The sequence below is a fragment of the Schistocerca nitens genome, chromosome 7 (assembly GCF_023898315.1).
Source record: "Schistocerca nitens isolate TAMUIC-IGC-003100 chromosome 7, iqSchNite1.1, whole genome shotgun sequence".
Lineage (NCBI taxonomy): Eukaryota > Metazoa > Arthropoda > Insecta > Orthoptera > Acrididae > Schistocerca > Schistocerca nitens.
Window position 1 is genome coordinate 423,599,528 of NC_064620.1, and position 13,379 is coordinate 423,612,906.

General features: G+C 39.7%; 1 protein-coding gene across 1 annotated transcript in view; it reads right to left on the reverse strand.

The window, feature by feature from the left end:
* The window catches only part of LOC126195343 (putative neural-cadherin 2), a 105,592-nt gene that overhangs the window by 4,172 nt on the left and 88,041 nt on the right, over nucleotides 1-13,379 (reverse strand). The window contains exon 8 of the mRNA XM_049933915.1: nucleotides 8,397-8,552. Coding sequence (XP_049789872.1) covers nucleotides 8,397-8,552 — 156 coding nt within the window. The remainder of the gene's footprint in view (nucleotides 1-8,396; nucleotides 8,553-13,379) is intronic.

A 13,379-nucleotide genomic window follows, 5' to 3' on the forward strand; every position in this document is an offset into this window, starting at 1 on the left:
TATCGTCAAGATGTTATGCCATGCCTTAATGACTACATACTTTTTGTATTGCAACAAATATTATGAGATGACAAATGGCACAGCTCTGGGATCCCAACTATCCGACACAAACTTTTTCATAGGACACTTTGAAGAGCATGTTAAAATCTGCTTCTTTTGTCAAAATGCAATAAAGTTTAGAAATATTCATCTTAGTGACTTTCTAATGCAGTTCAAATTGTGACAGAATCCTGAAATAGTGTGTTATTAGACTAACAACTGAGTGCAAGTCAGGTCAATAATTTATGAAACAGTCAATTCTCGGTATAAAAATAAATATGTAACTTCTTCACTTACATTGCTGCAAAACCCACAGCAATTCTCATTCCACCAGTTATCAAAGGAGCTCAATAATAACATTATTTCACTGAAAAAATCTGTTGTTGCTTCAATAGCGCAGTAAATATGGAAGTTTTGCACATTCATCATATGGCAAAACACTCTAGTCTTTTCGTGCTATAATTTTCCAAAATCTTGTTTTGATATCTCAAACCTTTTATGAGATATGAGGAATTTATGAATATTTCATTCTAGTTTTCTCATCAGTGCATGAGTTCGTGATGGAGTGCTTTGCATACATTCCATTTTCTCAAGATTGGAAACATGTAGTGATCCTTCCCAGTTGAAAGAATAATTCAATTTATTGTCTTCATTTAATATGCAGCAAAATGCAACCTAACATGCACAAGACACAAATTCATAGTGACACCTTTTTTTTACTTCAAACTAAGGATTTCTTGCAGTAGTTTACCTATTACTGAAATATCACAATAACTATGACCATAATGAAATGATAGGCAGTGCATGTTGAAGCTGATGAATTAAAGCATAAGATGAGCAAGAATAAGAGTTTATTACAGTATAGTTCCTTTAAAATCATTTGAGAAAGATTGCAGATCAGCCAGTGTGCGCGAGTTGCTGTTCATGCAGTCACGCAAGCCTGCCAGGTTTTGCGCCAAATACATCTGTCATTATACTGTGGCCATCTGCTGATGCACCCAGCATACAATGGCAATTACACTTCCCTCCACTCACTCTGTACTGAACTATCAAAAGTTGCAACTTATTTTAAATGCACTATAGTAGGACATGGGGGCAGGGGTTGGATATTGAGTGAAAGCAGAGACATAGACTTGACATTTATAAGGATGTGGGAGTGTCAGTTTCAAATATGGTGCCTGCCCCTTGCGCAATGTGACATAACTCAGTCCCACAGTGGAACAGAGCTGCTAGGTGCTTGTTGGTGGCGTGTGTGTATGACTGTGACTGGTGGATGCAGAGATTACCGACACTGTTATGAGTTAAACGAAATTGTAGTGAACTGTATGCTACTACATGGACCAGCTGCTGGATATAGGTTTCCACCTGGAGGACAGCAACAACACCATCAGTGCTCACTTGCTGTTCACAATGTTTTTACTATTGTAAGTGCTCCAGTTCGTATTAGTTCAACAGGAAGGTATCACTCTATATCAAAGGAAGACACTGAAGCAATGGAACACATTTTTAATTCATTGACTGGCCATTTTCACCTACAAAACAGAGTGCACAGAAGTTGTATAAATTGAAACCTTTTAAAACCTTGGATCTTTCACACACATTTTGGAACCATTTAAAATGCTTGAAAAATGAGTCTCTTACTCATCTTTCAGAATTAAAATAATGTTAAATTAGGCAAGGTTCTGATTTTTATGAGCCTCTAAATGTGACAATGTTGTAATAAAACAGGTTTTATGTATGGCAAAAATTTCAGTTGTTTATAAAACCTGTTCAACCTAAAAGTGGAATCTCTCCTTTTCAGGGAATGTCAAATTACACGGTACTAATCAACAGAAAAAAATCAAAATTTTATGGATTGGGATTTTAAAAAAAATCCATAAATTATTAAAAAAAAGTTTAGAAGGCTGTAGTAAACTTTGACACGTAAGTCCAAATGGAGGATTTCTTTGTAATCATAAAGCAATTATCTTTAAAATTAAAAAAAAAAATCTAGAACTGCTCCAGAGATACAACATTTTAAAATTTTTTCCAAAATTCACATCTTCAAAATGGTATGCGCAGCCTTTGGAGGGCTGTATCTCAGAGCAGAAATTTTTTTGAAGGAAACAAAAACATACATGTTCCTTACTTAGCCCTTAATTTTAACATAAGCTAAATTCAAAAACATCCGAGACTGTGAAGGTAAGATTTTTTCCTAGCCTGCCTGAATTGATATGGACTATGCCTGTCAATATAATATGGACCAGTGAGTTTGTTCCCCATGATGCAACACCATATGTTAACCAAACCAAGGATGTTGATGGTCAACTTGCAGTAACCAGCGGGGATTGTCTACACTCCAATAATGCATTATGGCAGTTAATGCTATGATGGTTTGTGAATGTAGACTCATTGAAAATAGTATCTTGGTAAAGATCATGTGAATTGTTTGCATTTGTTGATGGGCCCATTCAAAAAACACTACCCAGTTGTGGAAATCAGTGTCATGAAGTTCTTGATGCAATGACATGTTGTATGGATTATACTTATGACAATGCAGTAGTGTGACAGTACTAACTATGGACATACTGGAATTGCAGTGTAATTGCTGGGTGCTTATCCATGGGTTATGTTGCACTACGACTAGTACAGCTATTTCATTAGCATTTCCTGTAACACGTTTGCTCCCTTTCCTTTTGCTGGCCTGTGTGCTGCCATCAGACATAAAGGTATTCACAATCCTGTAAAAGAATAACAAGAGCGAGCTTTCTCTGGAAAAAGCTCGGCATACAAGGCAACAACAGCCTCAACACTTCTCCTACATTCTCCATAAATCAGGATCCTTTCAGTTTGTTCTTGTGTGGTTGCAACATTCAACATTCACTTGCATGTCTGTTCTCCAAATGAGAGGTAGGTATGCAGGGAATAAACACTGTGCAAGTATTGTAATGTTTAGAACTGCCATCTGTTCTACATCTACATGAAAAGTGAGTTCCTGTCGCAGTGTACTGCCTGTTATGATAGTTTGTAGTTCGTTACACAGACATGGTGGCACATTGAGTAGTCCCCTGTTCAATATGTCAAAGGAATACAATACTGTGGATGGGGTTTCCAATTAGAAATTTTGAAATACTGGCCTTCCTATCCTCACAGCATGGAGGTGGGATCCCACATGCCATTGGATATTCAAGGGCCACTGAGTAGCATGTCGTAAATTAAAATTGTGTACCCATTTCAGCTCCTCCGATTACAGTACCATCTGCGGTGAAATGAAGAAAATGTTTCAGACAAAACATATGTAGATTTTTCCATAGAATTGTAATCTTCAATAAAAATTGGGGGTTCCCATTGAAGATTTCAAAGTCGCCCCGCCGCCACCCACACATGGGGTGGGGTGGGTGTGGCATCACAGTATCCGATATGCAGTTTTTGAGATATTTCGATGTCGTCAGTTAAAATTAACACCCTTTAAAGGAAAGTCTTTTTGCTTAAAACATGCTATGGGAAAGAATAACTTCAAACTCTGAAGTGATGTCCATTTCTGAGAGCAGATCTGCACAACTTACTAAGGCTGTTGTACACGTAGACAGAGAAAGTGATGAACACTGAGAAAATCTATAAGGACTTTGTTACGGTGCCAGAGATATATACATTTTTTGATCCAACATAGCCCTCAGCTAAATAAATAATTCATTCTAGGCAATCCCCAACAGCATAAAACTCATGCTAATTAACACTGTTTGGAGTAGGCAAGTAATGGTATAACAGACGGTAGATGGATAGTTATATTATTTACATGCAATTTTCACAGATAACTAACACTTTAAATAAATTTAAAGCAACTGTCCATTATGCAGTTGGTGCCTACTGTATAGTAACTCTTAATAATATAGTTTTGACTGGGAAAGAAGAACCCTGACTATTGAAGTGGGCTTACCAAAGCTGCTTTATGTGTCAGCCACAACCAATTGTCTAGCACAATGTTATATATGTCTATATGCCAACACCTCACCGTTGGTGAAGCTAAACAGATGACCAGTTTTTTCTGCACCAGCATTATGTACCTAAAAACTGAAAACTAACAATAGCATAGCCAAGTTGTCTTTTACCATACAAAGTATAGTGTGAAATCACAGTTCAGGGGCATGGCTATTTGACGAATGAAAGCAGTCTGCTGCTATGAGGTGTGTTGGATGAATTAGAACTGCTTCTCATGAACCAGGGTGTCCACGAGGACAAGAAAAAAAAAAATTCCCGGATTTTTCCCGGATTTCCCGGTTAAAAACACAATTTCTCCCGGATGAAATTGCGTATAAAGCGGGTGAAAATACATCCGGGTTAAGTAACAGTATACTTTCCCTCGGAGCTATAAAACGTATCAGTCCTTTGAATCGTAAAGGTCTTATACCGGCGGAGGACGTCCCACCACTTTAGGAAACGAAATCCTGGAAAAACAATGCGTTTGGAAAGTTGTTTAATGTGAGACAATTATTTTCGTATTGCGAAAGTAATTACACAAATTACAGCACGGTAGCTTCCGAAACTCTAAAATAGAGATTGCGTTGAGCGATGCACTTTTGTCAGCAAGTCATAGCTCATGTCACGTGACCTCGCTAGCGAATGACGGCAGTTATTCAGAGCACGAGGCCTACGAGAAAGACAGGCCGTGGCGCGTACGTTACGAAGGTACGCCGAGCTCGCTCAACTCAGCTAAGTGCGTTTCTACACCGGTTAACTCGTAAGCAGATGTGTATGTATGAGCGAGAATTGCATCGTCTATTGGCATCCACTGTTATTAGTCCTACAATGATAGGAAGTCTGTAGGCCTACTAACAGGCTCTAAATTTGGCAATTAAAATCGTGCCAAAATGATTGTCAGTTGCGTAGAAAAGTCGAAGTGTTCTGGCATGAAGAGACTTGTGACATTGCTCAGTAACACATAGGTCAATTACACTTTTTGGCATCAATTGCATAATTTTTTATCTATGAAAGAACAACATTAAATATCAAAACTAACCAGAAGCTCGGTCTTTTTTTAGCGTGTGTTACATGTTAAGTCATATCAAATACAAATGTGCCGGTAAAATTTTAAATAGTGGCATAAATGACTTATCTTCTGGGCCCGAAATTTTTCAAATGGCTGATCCTCACAAAGTTTTACGTTTTGAATGAGAGTTATAACGCCCTGTGATTTAAGAAATTCACTGCACATTCTCACATGTAACATAAATCATCTTGCATGGAAATTTACTTTGAAAGTAACGCATCTCAAGCCACTATTCGTAACATTTTCTGGTGATCTGTTAAAAATTTAAACAATTGTGACGTCACGCACATCGAATGCATGTTAGTTGTTATGGACGTACTGCATAATCTTTGACCTAAAGCCTTTGACACTTTTCGGTGTCGGCAAACTGGTCTGTGCATTGTGTAAATTACCCATTTTCTATCCAACTAAACTTTTATTTTGGTGTTATTCTCCGATTTATGTTTCATTGCTGCAGTATTATTCAGCAGCAGTGGACTAAAGTTCTTTGTCAGCGTAATTGATCTTACACGTCAAACCTACAAAACTAACTGAAATCTAAAACAATGAAAAATCCTGGAATTCTACAAAATTCCCAGGTTTTTCCCGGATGAAAAAATTCCCGGGTTTTTCCCGGATGTCCCGGGCCGTATACACCCTGTGAACAGAGGTGATCAACTAAATATATATCAGAATAGAATAGGTGCAGCTACCGATATTGATGTAATGCTGGTGAAAAGACTGGAGACTGGTAGAATCATTGGTTGGACTGTAAACTAGAACACCGCTTTGAGAGATCACAATGCAGTCTCATTTGATCTAAGAATTCCATGGAGTTCATGAACTACAGTGGCACCTACTGTTGCCTTGAGACATGCTGATGGGGATCTGTTAGCTCTAGCAAAAAGACACTTTTTGTTGCTTTATGAAGAACGCATTTTTACTTAAAGAGCAAGTATATAGATACAATGTGTACAATACAGACAAAAATAACAGTATCCAGGAAGGCCTTTAAAAATGTAAAAAACACAATGGAATGTAGAAATATCAAGTTGAAGTATAATGGTATGTAATGCATAGAATGTTTACCAATGATACTGGAAGGAAGAAAACATCAGCTAAGGTTGAGACAATTACCACTGACTGAAGAGAGAGTACAAACAATGAATGATTAATCTTAAACAAGTGGAGTGATAACTTTAAGTACATATTCAATTAAAGGCTAAGATCTGTGGAGATCCATAGAAACTGCTGTTTGGTAAAAGACAGATGATTGTAGTAACTTCAAATCTATGAAGAAATGTTGGAAATACTAAGAGGATGGATTCTGTGGAGCACCACCTCCAGGCACTTTGCCAGGTGATATCACTGCTAAAGACAACACCAATCCCAATCACCTATTAAATTAATTGCATACTGAATATCTTAGCAAAGGCGTTAAGCTTCCTTTTGTGGAGCAAGAAAGAATTTCAGCCATCTTTCTGGTAAGAGTGAAGCTCCAGATTCTGAGAATATTTATCCTGAGATCTTGCTGCATGCAGCTCTGCAGATAATACTTCCTTTAACATTTATTATTAATTGGACATTGTTCACGTATCCGGTATCAATATATTCTGCTGGCTGAGCCAGAGGCCATTCTTTTTTAATATCAGGTAAGACGGGGTTACAAATTTTACTTAAAGGATAGCCCTTGACTCTATTTATAATATCTGCCAGTCTAACTTTAATTGACCTGTTTAAGAGACAACCCAATAGCAAGATGCAGGAGTGACCGTCTGTGTCCACCAACTTTGACTCCACACGGAAACTTATAATGACCATGTGTGTCTCATCTAACATTATTATGAGTCTCTTGGTTGGACAGTGCTCCACCACTGCAGTTTGTATTAATGGTTTGTGGTAAATATGCTGCACACAACCTATCTATTTTTATAAGTCGAATGATGATAAGTACATAGTGCCAACCTTACTATATAAAGATATAGTAACAGCTGCATCCCTTGATCTGTAAGAATATGGATGTATGAAGAAGGGATAGAAAGCTTCCTTTTCTATACATATGGTTCTACAGAAAGGACAAGGACACTCTGGAACACAGTGTTTATAGAAAACCAATGCATGTGGACTGGTACAGTCATGCAATGCGTTATCAACCACCATACCATTTCATGAGGGACCCAAAGAGATTCTCACCTTAATATGGTGTTCAGATGGACCAATGAAATACTGTTGAGATGACAGGAATATTAAGCACCAAAAATGTTAAAATAATAAGACAATGAGATTGCTTAAGATCTGAAGAACTGGGCAGAAGCATAGTACAGGTTCATATCTTACTGGCTGCAGGCACATAGAGAACTATATCAACTGCACTGGTGTTGGTTTGCTTGCAACAAACTTTACACATAATTTCAAACCCTTAAGAAACTTTTTTCGCACTGACAATTTCCATAAAATGATGAAAGGGAAAAATTTCGGTGCTCATACAATAAAACCACCACATCAGGTGTGACATTTAACCATATTTGTGACACATTTTGCAGACACTATCCACTTACAGCACTGAATGTACCTACAAAATTTTATCATTATACAACACCTAGTTCAGGAGATACGTCATCATGAGCATCGAGCTGCTTGAAAACAAAACTGCTGGGTAAAATTTACTAGAGATACCAGTTAAATATGTGTACAAATATGTGTGAAATATATTAAATATAAGTGAAATATATGTCACATATGTGTTGGGTGAATTTTAACCACACATATTACTTACTATCTAGAAAGAAATACTCTGGGGGTAAGAACCACCAATCTCCTTATGGAGTGGGGGTGAAAATGTGGAGAAAGGAGGGGGAGGAGGAAATGGATAGACAGAGAGGGGAAAGGAGGACATGGACATGGATATGAGGAAGTAGGAACTGGATGGGGGTGGGGGTGGACAGAGAAAGTGAAGAGGAGGAGATGAACAGAAAGTGGGGGAGTAAGAGATATACACAGACAAAAAGGGGGTGGGGGGGGGAGGGAGGAAGATCTCAAAAGAGGAAGGAAATAGGAGGAGAAGGAGAGTTGGGGGGGGCAGAGATGGACAGAGGAGGGAGGAGCAAATGGACAGAAGGGGGAGGAGCGGATGGACAGAGAGGAGGGTGGGGGATGGATATCTGACCTAGGCAATGTCGGGAACTCATCTAGTATAATAATAAAAAAAGGGGTAATTTAACACAGTTATACAAAACAGCACGCACATGCAGTGAATGAAGAAGCTGAGAATTTAACCCTTCATCTAATTAATGTGTCACTGTTTCTCAAATTTATTGTTAACTATGAAATATTTACAATATCTTCTTCATACCTGCACACAAAGATGAAAAAGAACTAGCTGCTGTTCCACCACCTTCATAAATATACACATTCAGTTCATCTCTGTTTTCAGAAAGCAAATCAGTGTCAATTTTGTTTTTGTGTTCCATCAAGTATTTCGTGTCTGGTCCAGAACTTCCTTTCAAGTCTGAAAAGCATAGGATAAAAGTAATTCATTTTCATTTAATTGCCTTAAGTTCTACATCAGTGATGTCCAACAGTTCAACATTAAGTTACTATACATGTGTTTTAGGATCTCACTGACAAACAGAGGATCATTTCATTTTAGTAACTATTCCCTCACATAGACAAATTTCTCAACCGTGCACTTCAGGCATCTGTAAGTTTCTGATAATGATAGCAGCTACACAAAAATTAAAGGCATGTTCAAATAAATTATCAACAGGTGTTTAAGTGCCTGACTGATCCTCATTATATGCTTGGTACTTTCACAATAGTGACTGTCCATCTCCCAGGAGCATGGAAGGATTCTGTTTCATGTCATGAAATGCATTACTTATTTGGCCTATCAGGTCAGCCCTGAGGCAATTGGAGCAATGTACACTACAATCTTGACACAGATGCAAAGAAAAGAAAGTACTATCAGTGCAGTTAATAGAAAGCACTTAACAGAAAGCAGTGATGTCCCTTAGAGCACCATGAATGTACTATGCATAAACTAATGGTAAGTTGCTCCAATTAAGAATGATGGCATAAATAAAGGACTTGTGAAATGATTACCGACCTGCTTACAGAAGACCTTTGCTGGAGGGACAGAGGCAAATACATGTGTTTCTCATTGTTCCAAATGTGACTAGAGTGGCATACTTAAAAGAGGCCATATCGGTGAATAAAATATGGGTGGGGAAAGCATCATTATTAATATTTGGATGAAGAAAGCCCTCACAGATTTGATATAAGGAGCAAAATCCCGATACCTGCAACTTCTAAATGTAGTACTGCAACAACATTCTACAAATAATCACATGTCCAGTACCTGTATCATGTGAAATGTCACACATACTGGTTAAAGGTTCACTACACAAAATTCATACCATCCTTTGAATACACTCCTGGAAATTGAAATAAGAACACCGTGAATTCATTGTCCCAGGAAGGGGAAACTTTATTGACACATTCCTGGGGTCAGATACATCACATGATCACACTGACAGAACCACAGGCACATAGACACAGGCAACAGAGCATGCACAATGTCGGCACTAGTACAGTGTATATCCACCTTTCGCAGCGATGCAGGCTGCTATTCTCCCATGGAGACAATCGTAGAGATGCTGGATGTAGTCCTGTGGAATGGCTTGCCATGCCATTTCCACCTGGCGCCTCAGTTGGACCAGCGTTCGTGCTGGACGTGCAGACCGCGTGAGACGACGCTTCATCCAGTCCCAAACATGCTCAATGGGGGACAGATCCGGAGATCTTGCTGGCCAGGGTAGTTGACTTACACCTTCTAGAGCACGTTGGGTGGCACGGGATACATGCGGACGTGCATTGTCCTGTTGGAACAGCAAGTTCCCTTGCCGGTCTAGGAATAGTAGAACGATGGGTTCGATGACGGTTTGGATGTACCGTGCACTATTCAGTGTCCCCTCGACGATCACCAGTGGTGTACGGCCAGTGTAGGAGATCGCTCCCCACACCATGATGCCGGGTGTTGGCCCTGTGTGCCTCGGTTGTATGCAGTCCTGATTGTGGCGCTCACCTGCATGGCGCCAAACATGCATACGACCATCATTGGCACCAAGGCAGAAGCGACTCTCATCGCTGAAGACGACACGTCTCCATTCGTCCCTCCATTCACGCCTGTTGCGACACCACTGGAGGCGGGCTGCACGATGTTGGGGCGTGAGCGGAAGACGGCCTAACGGTGTGCGGGACCGTAGCCCAGCTTCATGGAGACGGTTGCGAATGGTCCTCGCCGATACCCCAGGAGCAACAGTGTCCCTAATTTGCTGGGAAGTGGCGGTGCGGTCCCCTACGGCACTGCGTAGGATCCTACGGTCTTGGCGTGCATCCGTGCGTCGCTGCGGTCCGGTCCCAGGTCGACGGGCACGTGCACCTTCCGCCGACCACTGGCGACAACATCGATGTACTGTGGAGACCTCACGCCCCACGTGTTGAGCAATTCGGCGGTACGTCCACCCGGCCTCCCGCATGCCCACTATACGCCCTCGCTCAAAGTCCGTCAACTGCACATATGGTTCACGTCCACGCTGTCGCGGCATGCTACCAGTGTTAAAGACTGCGATGGAGCTCCGTATGCCACGGCAAACTGGCTGACACTGATGGCGGCGGTGCACAAATGCTGCGCAGCTAGCGCCATTCGACGGCCAACACCGCGGTTTCTGGTGTGTCCGCTGTGCCGTGCGTGTGATCATTGCTTGTACAGCCCTCTCGCAGTGTCCGGAGCAAGTATGGTGGGTCTGACACACCGGTGTCAATGTGTTCTTTTTTCCATTTCCAGGAGTGTACATTATCCCCTCATCACCTCTTCCAAAATCAAGGCACTGTGCAGTAACACATGTACGCTTATAATCAAAAGTATGTTTATACACAGTATCAAGTGAAATTTGTGGCTGAATTGAGGATATTTTGGTAGGAGAATCATTAAAAAAAGTAGATGTAAATGTTCTGCAGGGAAGTGTGTTGCAAATCTTGGTGTTTATGTTTTACATTAATGATCTTGCTCAAAATGTAAATAGCAACCTTAGATTTCTTGCAGATGATGCAGTTATTTGAATTGAAGTACTGTCTGAAAGAAGTTGCACAAATATTTATTCAGTCTTTGATAAGATTTCAAAGTGATGTAAGAATTGGCAACTAGCTTTCAATGTTCAGGTTTGTAAACTTATGCAGATCACAAAATGAAAAAAATGTAATATCCATTGACTACAAAAACAATGAGTCACAGCTGGCATTGGTCAACTCATTCAAAACTTGTATATAACAATTTTGAGAGATATGAAATGGAATGGCCACATAGTGTCAGTCAGAGGCAAAGGTGGTGGCAGATTGTGGTTCACTGGTACTTGAAAAATGCAGTTAAGTCTACAAACGAGACAGTATACGAAATATTTGTGTGATCCATCCTAGAACATAGCTCAACTGTGTGGGAACCACACCAAATGAGACTAACAGGGGATATTGAATAGATACAAAGATGGGCAGCACAAAAGGTCAAAGAGTTGTTTGAGCTGGGGGAGAGTGACATGAAGATACTAAGTGAACTGAACTGCCAGATGCTTGAAGATAGATGCAAACCACCCCATGAAAACCTACTTAGAAAGTTTCTAAAACCAACTCAAATGATGAATCTAGGAATATATTACAACACTGTACATGATGCTCCCATGGAGATCCTGAAGAGAAGATCACACTAAGTACAGCACACACAGAGACATTTAAATAATCATTCTTCTTGTGCTCCATACAGGAATGGAATGTGAGAAGCCCTAATAGCTGGTACAATTTGATGTACCCTCTATTATGCATTTTACAGTGGTTTACTGAGTACAGATGTCGATGTAGGTGTCCCCTGCTGGGAAACTGAGACTGGTAGATATATAAAATTTCCATCTATTTCCCCTCGTCTCACCATATGTTCATATCAGTGGAGTCGGACAGGATGTAGGCTAGGATGGATAAAGAATCACACATGTAAACAACACAGTCTGGTAAGGCACACTGACGCAGAACAACAATTAATAATGAGTCAGCTGTGTTGCATTGCATACCAGGACCAATGTGATTCACTCTTTTGCATACTAACAATGAATTAAAATAAGATGTATATTACATAAAAATTATCTTCTGTGTGTGAGCAATTCCTTTCAAATTTCGTCAGTGAAATCCTTGAAATGCCTTAAACCCACATTGGGATGTACCCTCTGCTATGCATTTCACAATGGGTTGCCAAGTATACATATAGATCTAGGTGCCTCATGCTAGCAAAACAATGCTTGTAGATAGATAAAGTTCCCTCACAGAGACACCCCCCCCCCCTTCTCCATCTCACTCACTCAGTCACACACAAACACACACACACACACACACACACACACACACACACACACACACACACACACAGTTGTACTCGCAACACACACACTTTTTTTCTAACATTTGACAGTAGGAGGATGCCCTTTTTAAGTTTTTACAAAAACACCGAAACAAATTTTCTTGGTAAAAATCATTCATTGTTTCTCAAAATAACTGTCTTTATTATTTTTAATCTTTCTCATGTGTTCAAACTAATTTGGGAAACTATTTTTTCCATTCTGATATTAGTAACTCTTGTTTCTGAAGGGTTCAACAGCTTTGTGGATGAAACATCATTGCCCAAACATTCTTTCTTTAACATACAGGAGCAAGAAGAATTATTTGGGTGCTAAATTAAATGAACACAGATAAAAATACTTTAATTCAATTTTTTTATGCTTCAAATCATCAGTTGTTTTATGTGCTCTGTGACAGCTGGCATCATTATGCTGAAGCATTACGAAAATTTTAAGTTACTTTCCCTGACTTCATCAATGATATGCCTCCCACAAATTGCACAGTGTTCAGTATCAACTGTTCTTTGATTCTCTACTGCAGTGGTCATGATCCTGACATGTCCAGCGCAACCAAAGGAATAAGTGATGAATGTTTTTGTAGTAATTCTGAAATAGACCATTCTGTTTGGTTTCTCATACTCTTAGAATACCCAAACTGTTGGTTGGTGCTTACTGTACTGCCCATACAAATATATCCTAATTTCATCTCCCATGATGATGTTTCAATATGGGTTTTGCATTAACTTGGTTGAATTACACCAACTGACACAATCCAGTTTTTGTGCTTTAGTCAAATTGTTTGAAATCCATCAGGAAAAGTAAAATATGCATGAAAAGGCATCTTTGAAAGTCAATAATTGCCTAATGCCTCATGGCCCTGTCTGAGTCACATATTTATT